The following is a 20111-nucleotide window of genomic DNA, read 5'->3' on the forward strand; positions in this document are numbered from 1 at the left end:
ATACTATTCTTTCCTTTATAATAAGTTGTATCATGACCACAACACAGATGCTCCTCTTTACTACAGAGTATTACTCGAGTCTAAATCGTCTTGTCCTTAACACAAAGAAGTTTAGCTGACACATCCCAATTCAGTGGATGAAGAGGTTTTTTTTTAATACTCTTTTAGCTGTCCATTTGGTAGATTCCTTTCAGTTATCTTTCCTGTTTAATTTAACTCGAACGATTTTAATGTATTCATGCTCTTTTGAGTCATAACGAAATCTCGCATCAAAATCAGAATTATTTCACCCAATCATATTGAAATATGAATCTATCAAAAAAAAAAAAAAAAAATAAATAAATAAATCTCATCAACATTCAACCTCGTAGTCAGGTATAAAACATACTTTTTTACTATTATTATTATTATTATTATTTATATTTTATACCATGACAGAAATAGAAGAAGAAGATAAAATAAGGAAACTACAGTTCATCAAGACTTTAATTATAGACAATTACGATTCTTACACTTTCAATTTACTACAGCTTTTTGATAATGACAAGAATGTGATGGTCATTCGTAATGATCAGTTTACTTGGTATGTTTCCTCTTTCAAAAAAAAAAACAGAAAAAAAAACACTAAACGTCTCCATGTATATTAATTTTCCCTATTCTTTTTTTATAGGAAAGAATTTACTACAAAAATTTTACCTTATTTTGATAATATCATTATTTCTCCAGGTCCTGGAAGACCAGAAAGAAGTCAGGTATAAAACAAAAGGAAATAAGGGGAAAAAAAATAGCATCGAATACTTAATTTTATGCCTTCTAAAATAAATAAAATAAAAGGACTTTGGTATTTGTACACAACTTTTAGAGGCACAGTTAAATTCAGAGCATCCTGAGTATCATCGACCTATCTTTGGTATATGTTTGGGACATCAAGGTATTGGCCATTTATTTGGTGGGAAGGTAAAGTATAAATTATAATATGTATATTTTGTAAAGGCTAAATTAATCCTCAAGGTAATTCACGCCCCAAGAATTATGCACGGTCGAATGTCACAAATTCATCACAAAAAGGGTGAAAATGTGTTATTTGGTGATCTCTTTCATAATTGTCCCTCATCGTTTTGGGCTGTACGCTATCATTCTCTTGTAGTGGATAAGAACTGTAATGTCGAATTATAAATATATAGAATTAGAATTTGAATATATACATATATACTAACTATCATCATCATCATCATTACTACTACTACTACTACCATCATCACTATCACTATCACTCCCTTTCAAAAAAAAATGATGAATATAGCTTTGCCAAATGATCTTGTTTTGACAGCTTTTTGCTATGAAAACGATGCAGATATACATGCATTAAAGAATGCTTCCTTTTTAGCAGATACTGAAGAGAGTGATAATAGCATAAAAGAAAATAATCGTCGTCATCATTTCTTGAAACATACTGATGACGAGTTATCATTAGATAATAATCAACAAATAACGATTATGGGATTTCAGCATAAAACTCTGCCTATTTGGGGAGTACAATTTCATCCAGAATCTGTTTCAACTGAATGTGGAGAGAAGATGATATTTAATTTCCAAAAGGAGACCTATCATTGGTTACTAGTCAATGTAACTGAAATTCTATAAATCTATAGAGTCGATAGAGAAGTCAATCATTCTAATTCTTTTTTTGTATTACATTTTAGGATAATCGTACTTTATCAGAATCCTTTTTAAGTCCTGAATTATTATCTTATTCAGTTACATCATCTAAACCAATCATAAACCAAATACAATCAATGAATCCAAAGATGAAATTATATATCAAGACGAGCTCTGCTAATTGGGTTGAACCTGAAGCATTCGTAAATGATTTTTTGTCAAATAAGTCCAATTTAGATAAATCGTATATTGGGTGGTTAGATAGTAGTCGAAAGTCGTCTCCCTATTCGCAATATTCACTCCTTTCGATCGATCCTGCCATGATAGTATCCTATTCTACATTACATAGAGAAGTACGTATAAATAAGCGTGATGAAGCAGCAGCAGCAGCAGCAACAACAACAACAATAGACTATCTTGAGAAGGAAGCTACATTTTTTGATTATATTGCCAACATGCTCAATCAGTGCAATCAAATCGATCTTCATCCTATTGATGATGATGCAAGGCAGATAAATGATAGTAGGTTACTAGAATTTCAAGGTGGTCTGATTGGCTATTTTGGATATGAAATGAAACGAGAAAGTATGGAGGGCTATCGAACACCTAAAGAACAGCATTGTTCATGTTCACATCAAGGACAACAGAATTGCTGTTTATGTATAGAGGAACCTGATGCTGCATTTCAGTTTGTGGATCGGTTCTTCATCTTTGATCAAAATCAACAGAAAGTCTATTTATGTTGTTTAGTAATAGATCCTCATCCAGATATCACTTTATCTTCTTTATTTGATGGCATCTTTCAGCAACATGAGGAGGCTATGGCATGGATTGACGCTCAAGAAGAATGCATGGCAAAGGTTGCAGATGGGGTCCATCATCATGAATCTGTTCATAGTTTTACTAAAATAACGCCTTCTTCTTCTTCTTCGACTTTGACTCCTTATTTAGCTAGTCTTCAGGATTCTACAATGACATCTGATGAACAAGGTCTTTTTAAAGCTGATACTGAGCATAAATCCTATCTTAAAGCGATTGAATCATGTATTGATCATATTCGAGAAGGTGAATCTTATGAAATTTGTTTAACAACTCGGTTTCGATTGGAACTATCAAGGAAGCAAATGAACCATGATGCACTATGGCAACTTTATACCTATTATTTACGAAAAAACAATCCAGCCCCCTTTTCAGCTCTACTTATGTTTCCTCAACTGAGTTTGTTAAGTTCAAGTCCAGAGAGGTTCTTAAAGATAAAAGATGGCATTGCTGAGATGAAACCGATCAAAGGGACAGTGGGTCGTGTCTTGAGCTGTGTCTGTCCAAACGGTCAATGTGATTTAGGAAAACGATGTCAAGAAAGGAAGACTACGGAAGATAATGTACGAAAGCAACAATTATGGCAAGATGTGAAAGAAAGAGCTGAAAATTTAATGGTAATGAACTCCTTTATATCTATAATATATTAATAAGGATGATTCATGATCCATTAACCTTATTTATATAGATTGTAGACTTGATTCGTAATGATTTAGCTCAAGTATGTGAGCCTAGTAGTGTACGAGTACCCAAATTAATGCATGTAGAAACTTATGAAAAAGTACATCACCTTGTATCCACGATTAGAGGTAATTTACGATCTGATGTAAATACTGTGGATGCTCTACGAAAATGTTTCCCTCCTGGATCTATGACGGGTGCTCCTAAATTAAGGTCGGTGCAGATCTTGGATGAGCTTGAGCGTCATCGTCCACGTGGTGTCTATTCTGGCTGTTTAGGCTATTTTTCTCTTGGGAATGGGAACGCGGATTTTAATGTCGTTATTCGAACTGCTGTTGCTTCTATGAAATCAAATGACTCTATAAAGATTTCAGTAGGCGGTGGAGGCGCAATTACTTATTTATCAAATCCTGAACAAGAATGGAAAGAGACGTTATTAAAAACAAAGAGCGTTGCCCCAAGGTAAGATATAACGTTATATACATATAGAATTATATTTTATAACGAATTGCTGATTTGTATTTGTGTGTGTGTTGTATATATATATAGTATAAAAGAATATATCGATAATCATAAATAGAATTGTAAATATCAGTTAATTAAAATAGACTTTATTAGATATAATAAAATATATGTGGTTTTTTTTTTCTTTCAATTATTGTTATTAAATTATATGTAGTGTATATGTATATATATGTATATGTATATGTATATGTATTTAATAATATTAGGCTGGATAATAATGAATAGGAGAATAGGGTTGTTTATAATAGCGATAATAGTGAGGGTTTACTCTATCTGGAGGATGAAATTGAGGATCATAAATTATGTCATCGTATATCGGTACCTGTCTCATCACGGGTCTTCTCGAATTCCCTCTAGACCCTTTTCGTTGTAACATTGGCTTAGGAACATAATAGTGCTGCTCATGATTGACATTAGCTGACCTAATATCGTTATTATATGATTTTTGTCGACTTGATCCATTTTTGATTGAACCATGATAAAATCTTGAAGAATGAGGATCCGGATGAAGATGAGGTAATGGTGGCGGCGGTGGTGCTATTGTATGATAATTATATCTATCTTCTGGATGATAGTAAAAATGATGATTATAATCTGGTTCATAAGGAGGACGAGGATAATAAAGAGAATGATGACGATTATTAGGTGATGTCTCATGATAGTGTGACAAAGGATTATCAACTTGAAAATGATCTGTAGACATGATATCTCTGTGATGTTTTCGTTTGCTGTTGTTATTCTCAGAGGTAGGATCAAAATTACTTTTGTTCTTAATATTATTATTATTATTACTACTTCCACTACTACTACTGTTTTGACTTGACTTTCTTTGTATAGATGGTTGCTGATATTGATATGGACTTGATTTCGATGGCGTAGGTCTCAATGGAGGTGATGATACAGCATCATTATAGTGAGAGGAAAGAGAAGCAGTTGAGCTTCTCTTTTTAAGACGTTGTTGTTGTTGTTGTTGTTGTTGTTGCTTCTCTACAATATTTAATGACTTTAACATATCTGCAATCTCATACAATTTGGAAACGACCCTATCTTTTACTTCATTACTATCTACGTTTTCGTATTCCAGACTATGACTATTAGGGTCTGATAATGATAACAATCTTTGTTGAGATTCGGTTACATTAGATGATCCAATCTGATTCGGCCATAGTCTGGGAGTATAGGTTGGTGATATGGATGTGGCTTTAGTTGAAGATCCTTTCCCTTTCCCTTTATTAGATGGTTTGCTTTCTAATAATCTTTCTTGTAGCTGCTGTGACACAACTACATCATTATTAAATGAGTGACTTGGTAAAGTTTCATCAGTTGAATCTGATTTATTATTATTATTATTATTATTATTCAAAGCTTGATAATCATTTGAATATGGTTTTAAATAATAATCAGAATTTATTTGCACCTGTCTTTGGGGTTTTGGTTCTTTAATATTCAAATAGGATGTATTTGAAGTTACAAGTTGTGGTTGTTTAATAGTAGGACATATTTCAACAAAACCTGTATCAACATAGCCCATCTTATCTTGAATATCAATAATATCTATTTCTTCATTTTTTTCTCCGAGAGCCATTTTATATGACAAAGGAGAAATAAAAGAAAAAAAAAAGAAATTTAAGAGAAAAAGAAAGAAAGGAAAAAAAAATAAAAATATAAAGACAATTTTGAAAGAAGAGTACCCTATTGTTGGTCACAAGATTTCATAATCTTTTTTTAGAGTATTCATGTTACGGTTAAACAATTTTATAATTTTCCAACACGACAGCCTATTTTAAACACATACTGTATTGTATTATTCTCTCGGTCAGATCAAAAAGAAAAAAAGTAAATCATAAGATCCTTTTTTTTTTCTTAAAAAAAAAAAGAAAAAAAAAAGGATACATAGTAAGAGCTAAAATAAAGAGCAAACTGCAAGTATAGTTATGAAATAGCCAATTAAATAATTGGTAACCCGGTTTGAATGACAGAATGGAGGAGGAGAAGACTTGTTATGAGCTAAATGGGTCCATCTCATGCAATAATGTACAAATAGTTGGCCATAATAAATATTATAATAAGATGTCAAGATTACCTAAGAAGATTATTTATTCTAAAGGAGCAATAAAAAGTAAGTAATAGGTATAATATGAAAAGGGTCTAACCAAGTCTTTAGCGTAATCACTTATTACACTCAAGCTTTGTCATCGATGACGGGAAAAATAAAGTCAATATATTGAGTGAATAGTGAGTGCAAAAAAATAAAATAAAATAAATATGAATATCTGCCAAACGTACCATCTTTAAAATGAGTTACTTGTACTATTTTTTTTTCTTCCTTTCTTTCATTAACCATTAAAATATACAGTTTATTTAAATAGTCTGCTAAATTACATAAGTACTATCAATAACCTTTAAGAAGGTATTTATTTTTTCTTACATACAAAAGACATCATTGAACTGTAAAAAATGCAATCTTTGTTTGACAATCAAAACGTGTTGCTATAACTAAAGTATACATAGAGTATATAATTAACAAAGCCAAAGATAAACAAGCATTTATTCGATTATTTATTATGAAAATGAAATATGCATATAAATTCTATTTTGCTTTGTCTTATAAACATATGATATAAAAATAAAGAAGGGTAAAGAATGATGTCATAAATAAGACTTGAAATATCTTTATGCATATTATTTAGATATATGGTAAAAAGAATGATAGGTTACTTGCTGCTCTCATATTTCACCGAAAGAAAATGATTTCTTCTAAAGAAAAAGAAAAAAAAAGTACATTATAATATCAAGTAAACTATAGATATATATATACATATATATTTCCTTTCAAGTATATTCATAGGTATGTCTTTATTGCTATTTCTGGGCTTCATCTAAATTATTGTTAGTTCAGTCACTGCTTTACAAAGGTAATAAGTATGCAATCACTGACCTACTATTATATCCAAAGAAGCAGTAGAACAAAACAAAAATAAAGCAAGATACTCTGTTGAAGATAGTATTCCATCTAGTAAAATTATTAATGTTTTCAAGTCTGTAAATTTCACTATAAAAACTGTTCTCTTTTTAAAATAGAGTACTTCAAAGTCTATCAAGGTTAAGATTGTGTTACCCAAAATATAAGTAGTAAATACGACTATTGTTACACTAAACACAATGAAAAGCATACAAGAAACAATGTAGTAGAAAAAGGAGAGAGAGAGAGAAGATCATTAACCCTTCCTCCTCCGTGTATTATTCAGGAACATTAAAATAAAATTAATGCAATACATCACTAAGGATGAATAAATGTTAATAAAATAGATTAGATGATTTGAATAGAAAGAGCGCAGTAAAAATAAAAAGGTTCAGACATATTTTATTAATAAAAGCTAAAATTAAAAGGAAAAGGAGGAAAAAAACGCTCTATGAAAATAATTTTATAAAGAAGAGTCTCAGTGTCCTCCCAAAGAGATTCCTAATTACATTATAATTTGGAATTACGATTAAAGAAGAATTTTATTTTGAAATTAAAAAATGACCAATAAGCACATCGCATTTATATATACTGTCTTGCCCTGGTCAGATCGCTATGGAAAAGAAGGAAAGAAAAACCTTTTTGGGATAAAAGGAAAAATGTTAAAGATTATTTGGAATTACAGTGCCACTGCATAGCACTAGCCTTCCTTTTCGGATGGCTTTTTGTACCATAATGTATATCAGGGGAAGAATAAAAAAGAGAATAGATCGTTACGATTTTATTTTGAGACGATCATATCTAAGATGCCTGGTTTCGATAAGGTAGTGGTATCCCCTGTTTATAGATAATAATCTTAAACAACGTAGATGTAAGAGGAAATAGAAAAAAAAATATTTATTAGTTTTATGAGTCTTCTTCTTCTTCTTGGCCTTTGTCTTTGTTTCAAGCTTGGTCTCAAAAGAGAAACGCACGCGCTCTCTTCCAATTCTCTAATTCTCTTTTCTTCTTTTGTCTTCTTCTCATTCACTTTAACAACAAAGTTGTTAAGCTCACACTGTATAGAATACATCAGTACACTGTTGCTATAGTCAGTTTGTTTGCAATCAATACCTTAACAAAATAAAAAGCTTCAACAATTGAAGGCAAGTGTACAAGGTGGTGACTTTGTTCAATTAAAGAGAAGCGATTAATTGCCATAGGCATATATACTCCATCAGCAAGAACCATCGTTTGGAAAAGCGTACGGTTAAATCCTATCAAAGTATTTGTATTAGACAGCATGTTCTTTTTTGGTACACAACATACAAAATGAGAGCATACCTTCGACCAAAAGACCAAGTGAAGAAGGGTTTTGCACTCCCAAACAAAGTTGCTCGTCCACAGATCCTTTCATCTGCTTCATTAGTTTTGCGTAGTCATCTTCAGGTTGATATTTGCTTGTAGTCTCCGGTCTTTTCACTTCAACAAAGAAGAAATAGAGCTCTTTGCTCTTGACCTTTGTGCCAATCATGAGGTCTAGTTTCTTGCCATTGTTTTGAGTACAAAGATAAGGAAAGGGAAAAAAAGAAAAGACAAGTCTGTGAAAACTTTGTATAGTTTATTAAAGATAAAATAATACAGAAATTGTACAGGAAGAAAAAAATATGGAAAAATGACGAGTGCTATTTATATGTTTTTGTAAAGTAAGTCATATTAATAGGAGTGTGATTTAGATAAGTGAATACTGCTATAATAAAGCTTTTATGCACAAATATGCACAAATTTTGTCTCCAAATATTTCTGCATGCAGTATGCATATTTCTGCCTGAGCTGTTGCTGTTATTAAAATATATCCGATTGTTGTCTTTGGGATAAGCAACGCGTTAATATTAATTTACAGTGAATATTCCCCCTAACAATATACACCATTATGGATGTATATATAATATGTATGACTTGTATCAATAATTATGTAATTGAATATAACAGTCATAAACCCATTGAATTCTTATTATTACATAATACAATGTATATAATTATTATTATTGCTCGAATACTCTAGCAATGACTATTATTAAAACTGAGTGTAGAATGAATATTATGCTGTGAAGTACAATACACTAGTTTTATTCAAATAAACTCTTTATTAATTAAATAAATGATAGTTTATTTTTATTAACTTAGTTGTAAATACGACTACAGTTATAACAGCCATCTTTATTTGGCTTGTCAATTATATCCATGAGCATGATATACAGCGGTTAGTATAGGCATAAATAAAAATAACTAGGTATACACTTACATGGCATATAAAATGTCTTTGCTTCCATCTTGTAGTAACACTCTTCGAATAACCGGCATTAAATGCATTTCCGTGAATGAAGCTTCAGAGGTGTTTGCAACACAAGCATGGAACTGACCCTCATGTCTGACTAGGTATTTGACCATACTCATCATGTCTTTCTTTACTTCATTTTCTTCTTTCTCTTCTTTCTCTTCTTCTCTATCTTCTTTTTCTCCTTCACTCTCTTTATCATCTTCTCCAACTCTCTACTTACAAATATTATTAGAGAAAGCTATGTTTTTTTGGACTGATTTTAATTACATCAGCTTCGTTCTTGCAGTACACAACTGCCTTGGTAGGTGTACGCTCGAACCTGGGCTTCATGCGGCTAGATATTGATCTCAAAGCTTTGCGAGTGCTTCCATAGAAGTATCTAGTAACACATTTGTTATCGTCAAACTTATTAAGGGGGAATATATGAGAGAAGGAGCTAGAGTGAGAAGAGTTGTTCCTGTTATGATTGTAGTTGCCTCTATAACTAAGTTAATAGAAATAAACCATCATTTATTACATAATAAAGAGGTTATTCATATAAAACTAGTATATTTAACTTCCCAGCATAATATTCATTCTACACTCAGTTTTAATAATAGTCATTGTTAGAATGTTCGAGCAATAATAATAATTATATACATTATTCAAATAGGATTATGACTGGTGTATTCAATTACATAATTGTTCTTCAGTAATATATATTATATATACATTGATAATATTGAATATCGTTATGAAATCTTATACAATGATGATGATAGTAACTCATAAATAAGTGGTATTGTTGCAGCTAGACATATTCACTGAGAATTGATATTAATGTGTCGCAGTCCAATAATAATGATTCGTTATGTTTCTAGGAACAGCGACAACTCAGGGAGAAAAAAAAGAATAAAGAAATATCTTATTGATCGCAGAATTATTTGGAGACAATGTTTTATGTAAAACACTTTATTATAGTAAAACTTGATTATCTAAACCGAATTTCCATTAATAACACTTACCTGGTAAAAACATATAAATAGCCCTCGATTTTCCATATAATTTTCGTGGTACAATTTTTATATTATCTTTAATAAATTATACAAAGTTTTCACAGACTTGTCTTTTGTTTATTTCTTTTTCTCTATCTTTTGCTAATCAAAACAGTTCCAGTTGAAGTTAGCGCGTGAAGAGAAAGAGGAAAGATAGCTCTTTGTGTTTGAGTACAAAGATAATATAAAAATTGTACCACGAAAATTATATGGAAAGATGATAAGGGCTATTTATATGTTTTTTGCAAGGTAAGTGACATTGATAGGAGTGTGATTTAGATAAGTGAATACTGCTATAATAAAGCCTTTATGCACAAATATGCACAAATATTGTCTCCGAATAATTCTGTATACAATAGGATATGTTTTTATCTTTATTCCCCCCTGAGCTGCCACTGTTGCTAAAAATATAAAATATAATAAAGCATTATTTCTAGGGTTTAGGGTCTGGGGTCTGGGGTAAGCAACGCGTTAATATTAATTCACAGTGAATATGCCCGCTATAGCAATACGAATTATTTATAAGCTACTATTATTATCATCCTCTAAGATGTTATGGCATAACAATATCTAATATTATGGATGTATATATAATATGTATGACTTGTATAAATAATCATCTAATTCAACATAACAGTCATAAACCTATTGAATTCTTATTATTATAATACGATGTATATAATTATTATTATTGCTCGAATACTCTAGCAATGACTATTATTAAAACTGAGTGTAGAATGAATATTATGCTGTGAAGTTCAATATACTAGTTTTATATGAATAACCTCTTTATTATGTAATAAATGATGGTTTATTTCTATTAACTTAGTTATAGAGGCAACTACAATCATAACACTTTGAATACTTACAGGATTCTCAAGCAATTTATGTTATTTCCTTCATCGACTTCGCCAGTGGACTTATTTCTGAATCTCTTTAATGCTTCAGTAATGTTGATGTTTTTGACAAGAAGCTAAAAGTAATGTTTAGGCTTTATTCAGCTATAGGTATCCACACACTTATTTACCTCTTCTTTCGGCTTCCACTCCTTGCTTCCTCCACCCAGGAAGTACTTTATTTTTACAGTTCGCTTGACATCTGCGGAAGAGATCGATCCTTCCGACAAATCAGGACTGGGAGCTAAAAGAACATGAATAAGTATAGAGTTAGTTTTCACATATAAAAACTCTTTTGAACGTACATCTCTCTCTTTTCGAATTTATTGTGAAGTTGACTTGACTGTAGAAGGCTGATTTAATTAGGAAGTTAGACATTTTAGAGTATACGATCAGATTACTAAGAAAGTCGAAGGTGAAAAAAAAAGTCTTGCTAAGCATTCTTCCAGATAGGCAATATGCTTCTTATCTTGTGCGACTTTACTAAATTGACATAAACTCTCATCTTCTTCTTTAACATGGTACAGATCCACTTGTAAGGCATTTTATATTAGGTGAGTTTATTTAAGACCCGCTTAACTGTCTGGAAACCCCCCACTGCAAAAAAAATTTGTCCGTCGTACGTATGGAGTACTATACAGCGTACGTACGTACTACGTACCGTATACCATATATGCAGTACGTGAGTACGACGTATAGTACTCCATACATACAACGTATAACTTTTTACATTTGATTGGCTATTTCTTTGAAAAACATAAACCATCATTGGTATTTTGTAGAATAAATAACGTTTATTTACGTTTGATCATTATTATTGGCTTATAAAATACATTTAATACATATTAGGCTTTTATTATTGCCTTGTTTATTGGACGTTATTTAAAAATAAAGATATAGTTTGTTTACATAAAATGTGGCTTTATTTATATTTAGAATAATAATAATAATAATAATAATAATAATATAAATAATATAAATAATAATAATGAAATATATAGCAAATAAATTATTGCAAAAAATAAATTGCTTTTGAAATAATAAAAAATAAAAGGATATTTCTTGCAATTAATAATAGAAAATACGATTGCACTTACCTTTGCATCTTTGAAAAGAAATAGCACAAATACGCAGTAAATAGATACAAATAGATAAGAGAAAAAGATAGAGACAGAGATAATAATGACAGGGCTCCAGGAAGCTAAATTATAGCAGTTAAACCGAAGCAAAATAAACAATCTATAATAAACAAAATTGATTAGTTAGTAAATAAAAAAAATAAAAAAGAGTATTGGTATTCAAAAGGATAAAATGCTTACCGAAAACAAAAAAAAAGTTTTCCAAAAAGGACAAAAGCTATTTGAAAAAAAAAAAGTAAAAAGTCCTAAAAGAAGAGAATAAAAGATAAGGTTGGTATATCTTATATTAGACAAAGAAAGTATACTTTTGGAATTAACAGATAAATGTTATGTTTTATTTTACCCTTTTATATACATTTGTTTATCTGTTTAAAAAGCGTTTGATTAAATATAATAGACAAGTCAGTATATGTGTTAATATAAAGAACAAGAGTTAAAGACAATAGTTATTTTCTTACCTTTAACATATCACTGAAAAATGCTCTGTATAAAAAGTAGAAAAGGCTACTACCAACATAAACAAGACTCTTTTGCTAAGAAAGAAATAAAAATGGTCAGTATAAATTCGTTAATAAGGATATTCTAATTTTTTATACTACTTTGAATATAATAAATATCTATAGAAAATAAAATAATTGTAAGTAAATAAGTATTAATCTAAAGTAAAAGAAAAAAACATATAAATAAAAGAAAAGAATAAAAAAGAAATAACAACTAATGTAGAAAGATAGTAATTTTCTTAACTTTCTCTATGATCATATGATTTTCTATGGATCCATTTTTGGGAAAAAAGGTATTTTTTTCTGTAATTTCACAATGCAAATAGTGTGATTACTTTTTTTTTTCCTCCCTGTAAAAAAAAACACAGCCAAAATAGCTGTGAATTTAAACATTAAAAAAATAATGAATATTAGCAATAGAAATGTCTTTTTTTTTTTGGATATATTTATTCTATGATCTTATATTGAACATAATATATTTTTTATTTGGAAGTTTTATTTTAAAAATTAGTAGAAATAAACAATCAAAAAAAAAAAAAAAAAAAAAAAAATCGCAGCTTAAATTGTGGCGAACGACGTATAGTACTTTTATACGTCGTACGCCAACTTTTTGCAGTACCCCGTTTTTTCTTCTTTTTCTTTTCTTTTAATATCTTAACACACACGCATACACACACATACAGTAGCAAGATTCCCTTGCTTGCGAGGGTGTTTCAAAAATCGAACGCAACTTGTTCTATATCTTCATCGTCTCATCATGATGATTGGAAGTGGTAATCCCTTAAATATCTTAAGTTTTATCGTAAAATTAATACATTCAACATAGCAACATGCGCTATCTTTATACAACAACAGCAAAATGCGACAAAAATATTTTTTTATTGGTTCCAAAAGCTCAACCAGGCCTCATATTTGTCTTTGATCTAACAAGTGCGCTTTATTTTGTTAAGGTATTGATTGCAAACAAACTGACTATAGCAGCAGTGTACTGATGTATTCTATACAGTGTGAGCTTAACAACTTTGTTGTTAAAGTGAATGAGAAGAAGACAAAAGAAGAAAAGAGAATTAGAGAATTGGAAGAGAGCGCGTGCGTTTCTCTTTTGAGACCAAGCTTGAAACAAAGACAAAGGCCAAGAAGAAGAAGAAGACTCATAAAACTAATAAATATTTTTTTTCTATTTCCTCTTACATCTACGTTGTTTAAGATTATTATCTATAAACAGGGGATACCACTACCTTATCGAAACCAGGCATCTTAGATATGATCGTCTCAAAATAAAATCGTAACGATCTATTCTCTTTTTTATTCTTCCTCTGATATACATTATGGTACAAAAAGCCATCCGAAAAGGAAGGTTAGCGCTACGCAGTGGCTCCACCCTCCCCCAAAAAAAAAATAAAAGGAAAGTTTGTTCTACAATTAACTAGAGCTACAAAAACGAGTTTGAGCCATTTATATAAAAGCAAACTTTGACCAAACTCTGAGCTGTAGAAAACATGTTGTCTTTCATAATTTTGTCGCGAATAAAGAAATATATAAAGAAGAGTAAAAATTATTTCAACACTACTCCTTTGAAGACTCAAATACGTCGGTTCTTCCAAGAAGCTGGGAAAAAAAAAGTAATAGAGATTCTGTCTTTTGCCTTCGCATCCTATCAAAACACTTTCCTTGAAAGCAGTTTCTAGACCTCTCTTGAGCATAAAAGTGCCACGTGCTTCTATTCATTTTGCTTTAGACACCAATGGTAGTGATGGTCACCTGCTCACCTAGGTTCTGAAATTTGTCTTTGTTATGAGGACTTGAAGACGATAAACAGCACTCCAAGCAAGTATACCAATTATTCTGATAGTCAAAAGACCTTGTTTGTTTATTACCTGAAGATTAAACTTCCAAGTACTGCAGCTGCTAGCTAGAAGAGCTGCTTAATATGCGTACAGGATAGGATTAGACCAAGAAATTTAGGGACGATCCTGAGTGGAACATTGACGAAAAACGAACCAACAAGATTAACACCAAAAAAAGAGTCAGCTTCAAGAGGAACATAAAGAGCAGCTTATACAATTTTTTGACGAATATCCTCATGCTCGAGTGTCTGATGTAGTTGATGAACTCGCCAAAAGCTTTGAAGGCTTTAGTCCGAAAGAAACTGTAGTCGGAAAGTTTATATCCACCGAGTGTAATTTAAGTATCAAAAAAAGCTACTCGTCATTCAATCGCAAGAAACCAAAGTGCTAAGATTATAGAGAGATATGAATGGGATGAAACTTGGTCAAAAAACTGATATGAACTGTACAAAAAATTGCATTTTCATTGACGAAAGTGCATTTGACATTAACATAAAACTGTCTACAGCAAGATCTACTCAACTCGAGGTACTCATGCTATTGTTACAACACCTTCAGCTAAAGCAGTTAGTTATACTATTCTTGGTGCAATCTGTCTGCTTGGAGTAGTCAACATGGAGATCTGTGTGCCTTTGAACCCCAAAAGAATACAGTGCGTACGGTCCCAAATGGCGCTATTTGAGAATTTTTTATACGCTTATTGCGATTTAGAAAAAGCGCCATTTGGGACCGTACGCACACTGTATAAGAACTTTTTGTCTGCATTCAAATTAGGATATTATGTTAGCGAATTATAATGAACGTTGTCATATGACAAAGGCTGTAAAGAATTTGTGTTTTCTTTAAGGAATGGACATGCTTATGAATGAAAATATTCGCAGTTTTATAAATTTCATGACACCTTAAAGCAGCTTTTAATAACTGCTAACACATATTAACAAGGATGGAAATCCCCTGTTTTTTTTTCCTTTTAAATCAACTTTTTTATATGAAGGCGACACTGTTCTTACTTGGCTTGTATATTAATTAGTCATTCGAACTATCTTTCAAGGACACAATTAATAATTTCACTATAGGATTCTGTATGCACCAACATCATAATTCTTGTAAAGACTTTCTAATAATAGTGTAATCGTTACACTTTTCCTCGTTAACGTTCTTCTTCTTCCCGTCTCTTTTTAATCTTTGATGAGCCAATTTAAAGGACTTTTTATTAGTTGCACATTCTCATTATTGAATCGACCTGGGTAATGTTGATGTAATCAAGATCTTGAACATGAGAGAATATTAAAATTAATTCATGAATAAAACATTTTAAAAAAAAAGAAAAAAAAATCAGGGCTTATATTGTTAACGGAAGTAAAAGCGATATTTGAAACTTCAATTTTTTGGATTTTTTCCTTTCTTTTTTTTTTTTTTTTTTTTGTTTCCTTCCTATTATTTAAATGATGTTAGAATCAACACAGCAACGACTACAGAACCTATATATTGCACGATTAGTAACACAGGAAAGACCATGCTTTGTTTGTAATAAGTTCACTGGAGTTGTATTGACATCTGCAGACAATAGTAATGCAGATTGGTTTTATATTTGCAAGAGTCATCTCGGCGATTCCAATTTTTGTTCAAAGCTAGGAGGTTCACCAAAAACAACCAGAAACTCTCAACAACGGGAGATAAAAAAGAAAGAACTAGCAAATAGACCACCTGAAAGTGATAGTGTCATTGAATTAGTATCAAGCATCGGTTCTGCTTTGAAATCTTGGACAACCAAAAAAACAAAAGAAGAAGGAAACGATAAAAAGGAGAAAGAAGGAAAAAAAGAAGACGAAGAGACAAAAAGTGATAAAGCAGATAACGATGAAGAAAAGAGTCTTAATAGTAGTAATTCAACTATCCATTCCTCATCACCGAAAATAAGTAATAATTTACCTCAGCAACCAGTTCGTTTTGTTATTCAAAGAGATTACTTTTATTTACGTCAACGTGAATATCAAAAGAAAATTCAAAAAAAGGAAGCTGCAGAAAAGTTAAAAACTTTACAGTTTCCTGAAGTCCCCAAAGCAATGCCTACATTACAAAAATAGGAACCTTTATTGTTTTTCTATTATTTTGACAAAAAAAAATCCGATCCGGACTTGTTAGCTTTTGTATTTTTCTCTCTTTATTTTTTTTTTTTTTTTTTTTTTTAATAAAGCGGGGAGAAAGGAAATACAACGGCAAGTAAAGGGAGCAAAATGTTGAATCTTCCCTTTTATTTTATTGCTGCATTTGGGAGGTAAACAAATAATCCATCCATTTCATGCATAGATGATAAGCTAACCTAATCTCAATTTTATATTAAATGGATTCCTATATATTTTTCTTTTAACTTTAATCTCTGCTTCGATGTTTGATATTTGATTTTTTTTTTGTTTCACTTTATAAAGATAATTAACAGCAATGGCTCAAAGACTTACATACAGACGTCGTTGTTCTTACAACACTCGTTCCAACCGTGTTCGTGCTGTCAAGACTCCTGGTAAATTCAACACATCATAATTTTACAATGCAGCATTATTAAAATTATACATCCATTTTTTTTTCTTTTTTCATTAGGTGGAAAGCTTGTTTTCCAATACCAAAAGAAGCCTGTCAAGGCTCCCCGTTGTGGTGACTGCGGTGAAACTCTTGCCGGTGTAAGTTTATTAACTAAAAAAAAAGATAGATAGAAAGAAAGAAAGAAAGAAAGAGGGAGAGATAGAAAGGGGAATAGTTGTATAGATTATTAATTTAAACACCCTACATCTATAGATCAAAGCTCTCCGTCCTCGTGAATTTGCCACTGTCTCCAAGACTCAAAAGCACGTTAGCCGTGCCTATGGCGGTTCTCGTTGTGGTCAATGCGTTAGAAACCGTATTGTTCGTGCCTTCTTGATTGAAGAACAAAAGATTGTCAAGAGAGTTCTCAAGGCCCAAAAATAAGTAGCTTTTGTTTTATATAAGCACTTTAATAAACAATCTCATCCCCTCTGAATATTAATTAATGGAACTATCTATTTGTAAGTTGTATTAGGAATTATGACTTAAAGAAAAATGGTTTATTAAAGGAAAGGAATGGAGTGAGTAATATTCACAATGATGCCACCGTAAAAAAAAAAAGAGTTTGAGTTAATTACTAACTTTTAGTTAGATCTCTTCATTTACCATTTTATTGTTTTAATAATGATATTTTATACTTTACTGATGAGATGTGAATTGAGCTAACTACTATTTATTCATTTAACGAAATTTCATTTTTACATAGAACGAAAGAAAAAAAAAAAGTTGAAAATTGAATTTGTTAAGCAACTAGTAAAAAGTCTTAAATGATAATATAGAATTTAATTCCAGGAAGATATGCACTTTGATTGGAGTCAATATATGTATTTTCTACATGTACATGAAAACTTCAAATGGTCTAAAACTTGAACATGGAATTTGTTTTAGTGAAAAGATTGCTTTTGAGTATCTTTTATAGAAAAGTTAGAAAGGAAAAAATGCCTGGCTGGCATATCTTTAATACCTTTTGAATCTCAGTTTAACTCATTATTGTTGCTGCCTTGTGACGACGACAGGAGCATATATATGCGGGGGTAAAATAAAGTGGTTTTTTTTTTTATTTTTTATTTTTTTTTTTTTTTTTTTTAGTTTCTGTAAAACTTTCAATAATATGTCAACTGAAAATAAGATTCCCAGTGAAGACATCTTGGCACAGAAGGTTTTTTATTTATTTTTATTTTTGCTTTTTTCTTTTTTTTTTTTTTTCTGAAAGAAATAAATTATCTTATTTCATCCGATTAATGTTTATTATTAGTGGGATCGCACCATTTCAAATTTCATTGTTAAAACAGGACTTGGTTTAAGTGTCGGCATTGTTGCCTCTGCTTTATTATTTAAAAGTAAGTAGATCCAGTCAAGATTTAGCCATGATAAGTGTGAAAAATAAAATAAAATAAAATAAAAACTAATTATTAATTTTATAGAACGTACATGGCCCATTGCTATTGCTACTGGTTATGGTTTTGGTAATGCTTATGCCGATGCACAGGTAAGCTTGTATACTATATGCATATAGATGTTCAAGATGTACAATATATTAATATAAATCTGTAGCGTACATTTCATCCTGCTAACGTTCCAGGTGCTAAAATTGTAAAGGAAAAACCTTCTGTTTAAATATATCCACCAAGCACAAAAAAAAAATAATAAAATAAATAAAAAAATAAAAATAAATGCATGTATAATGTAAGCATAAACATATCATATGAAACTATCGATATGATCTCACGTTGTAAACAAGAGCTAAGGGCATATTCCAAAGAATAAAATCTATTTAATTTAGTAGATATAACTTATTCTAATTACACCGCAAGTATATCGCTTTGATTTTATTCTTATGACAATCATTATCATTGAAACAAATTAAAGTTACTTAACGCCTGTTATTATTTAGGCTTGTATTTTTATTAGTTACTCTGAAAGGAAAGGAAATAATGTTGTCAATTGATATGATTTACATGTTCAATAATTTCCTTTTATTTTGTTTTGATTTCTTTTGTTTTCATGTGATTGTGACTGTAATTTGATACGATGATTACAACAACGACCTCCTTATTTTGTATGAACTATAAAAAAGTAGATATTCAAAGTTATTATTTTTTCCCTTTTTTCTTCTTCTTTATCTTCTTTATTATTACTATTTCTTCCATAGGTAAGTCATTAAATAATACTATTTTATTCTTCTTCTTCTTCCCTGCCCTAGGAGGAAATTCTTTTTCTCATGGTTACCACTTATGTAACGCCTTCTGAATCAACAAGACACCCTATCTTGCCCTCCTTGAATTAGGAGGACATTGTAGGGTATCTTGTTGATTCAGAGGGCGTTACATATTGTGATAGCTATGGGTTTTTTCTAACCTCCTAGTAAAAATAAAAAATACAAGAACAAAGAAGGTGCAACGAATCCTAGCCTCCACGCGGCCACCTTTGGACTGCAGTAAATATTATTTTTACTGTTGACGAATTGGGGATTCACTTTTTTATATATGAAATAAAAATGAAAATAAAAATAAAATAGATATCTCTTTTTTTTTACGCGTATTGTATAAAATAAAATGAAATAATACTTTATACATAATCTTGAGGTTTCTTATTTGTCTTTAAAATGTTAAAAAAGACGCGTATTTAATTAATATTATTAGAATTAAAAAGAATAAGGCAAAGTGAATTATTATATAAAATAATATGTATTCAAGTATCTATAAGCCCATTTATCGTTAATTTACTCATAAAATGTATATGAGAATACCTTTGTTAAATAGTAGAACATTTATAGCAACAATGAAATAAGTATATTTATACTGAGTTGCTTCCCTTCCTTCAATATGCACAATATAAAAGATTTCCAAGATGCCATTAACTCTTCAATCAGAATTTAGTCTACATAGACTGTTACTCTTCAGATATAGTAATGGTATTTTATTCAGTGAAAGATACTGATATTCTTTCTTGTATGATGAATAATAATATATATTTTTATCACTAAAATGTTTTTTGGAATAAGCAGTTCTTTTATATTATCATAGACAAAAATCAATAGATAGTAAAAAACAGTAACCAGTATGAATATAAATGCTTTATGTATATACATATATGTGTGTATATAAATAAACAGGCCTCTATAACTTGTATATAATACATTTATATTG

The 20111-nt window shown here is 30.5% G+C and overlaps 7 protein-coding genes across 7 annotated transcripts; 5 read left to right on the forward strand and 2 right to left on the reverse strand.

The window, feature by feature from the left end:
- Window positions 1–364: 364 nt before the first annotated feature.
- Window positions 365–3877, forward strand: BX663DRAFT_507428 (ADC synthase). Its single transcript, XM_051527344.1, has 8 exons — window positions 365–583; window positions 671–752; window positions 835–957; window positions 1012–1159; window positions 1304–1626; window positions 1704–3095; window positions 3167–3621; window positions 3709–3877. The coding sequence occupies exons 1-8, from the start codon at window positions 432–434 to the stop codon at window positions 3737–3739; spliced, it is 2706 nt and encodes a 901-aa protein (XP_051383726.1). The 5' UTR covers window positions 365–431; the 3' UTR covers window positions 3740–3877.
- Window positions 3797–5341, reverse strand: BX663DRAFT_507430 (uncharacterized protein). Its single transcript, XM_051527345.1, has one exon. The coding sequence runs from the start codon at window positions 5267–5269 to the stop codon at window positions 3887–3889; it is 1383 nt and encodes a 460-aa protein (XP_051383727.1). The 5' UTR covers window positions 5270–5341; the 3' UTR covers window positions 3797–3886.
- Window positions 5342–11801: 6460 nt separating this feature from the next.
- On the reverse strand, window positions 11802–12794 carry BX663DRAFT_485844 (uncharacterized protein; the record flags this gene model as incomplete). Its single annotated transcript, XM_051524637.1, has 7 exons — window positions 11802–11816; window positions 11994–12135; window positions 12216–12252; window position 12379; window positions 12494–12568; window positions 12635–12652; window positions 12780–12794. 7 exons carry the CDS (start codon window positions 12792–12794, stop codon window positions 11802–11804), a joined length of 303 nt encoding a protein of 100 aa, XP_051383728.1.
- Window positions 12795–14034: 1240 nt separating this feature from the next.
- BX663DRAFT_485845 (uncharacterized protein) lies at window positions 14035–14773 on the forward strand (the record flags this gene model as incomplete). Its single annotated transcript, XM_051524638.1, has 2 exons — window positions 14035–14157; window positions 14561–14773. The coding sequence occupies 2 exons, from the start codon at window positions 14035–14037 to the stop codon at window positions 14771–14773; spliced, it is 336 nt and encodes a 111-aa protein (XP_051383729.1).
- Window positions 14774–15800: 1027 nt separating this feature from the next.
- Window positions 15801–16571, forward strand: BX663DRAFT_507448 (VPS4-associated protein 1). The gene has a single exon (XM_051527346.1). It carries the CDS (start codon window positions 15828–15830, stop codon window positions 16467–16469), a length of 642 nt encoding a protein of 213 aa, XP_051383730.1. The 5' UTR covers window positions 15801–15827; the 3' UTR covers window positions 16470–16571.
- A 1-nt stretch (window position 16572) lies between these two features.
- On the forward strand, window positions 16573–17346 carry BX663DRAFT_536177 (60S ribosomal protein L34-B; the record flags this gene model as incomplete). Its single annotated transcript, XM_051530618.1, has 3 exons — window positions 16573–16903; window positions 16981–17060; window positions 17176–17346. The coding sequence occupies exons 1-3, from the start codon at window positions 16825–16827 to the stop codon at window positions 17344–17346; spliced, it is 330 nt and encodes a 109-aa protein (XP_051383731.1). The 5' UTR covers window positions 16573–16824.
- A 693-nt stretch (window positions 17347–18039) lies between these two features.
- BX663DRAFT_507449 (uncharacterized protein) lies at window positions 18040–18842 on the forward strand. Its single transcript, XM_051527347.1, has 4 exons — window positions 18040–18121; window positions 18218–18302; window positions 18387–18451; window positions 18517–18842. Exons 1-4 carry the CDS (start codon window positions 18074–18076, stop codon window positions 18577–18579), a joined length of 261 nt encoding a protein of 86 aa, XP_051383732.1. The 5' UTR covers window positions 18040–18073; the 3' UTR covers window positions 18580–18842.
- Window positions 18843–20111: the final 1269 nt, after the last annotated feature.

The sequence above is a fragment of the Cokeromyces recurvatus genome (genome assembly GCF_025118155.1).
Source record: "Cokeromyces recurvatus strain NRRL 2243 chromosome Unknown BX663scaffold_10, whole genome shotgun sequence".
Lineage (NCBI taxonomy): Eukaryota > Fungi > Mucoromycota > Mucoromycetes > Mucorales > Mucoraceae > Cokeromyces > Cokeromyces recurvatus.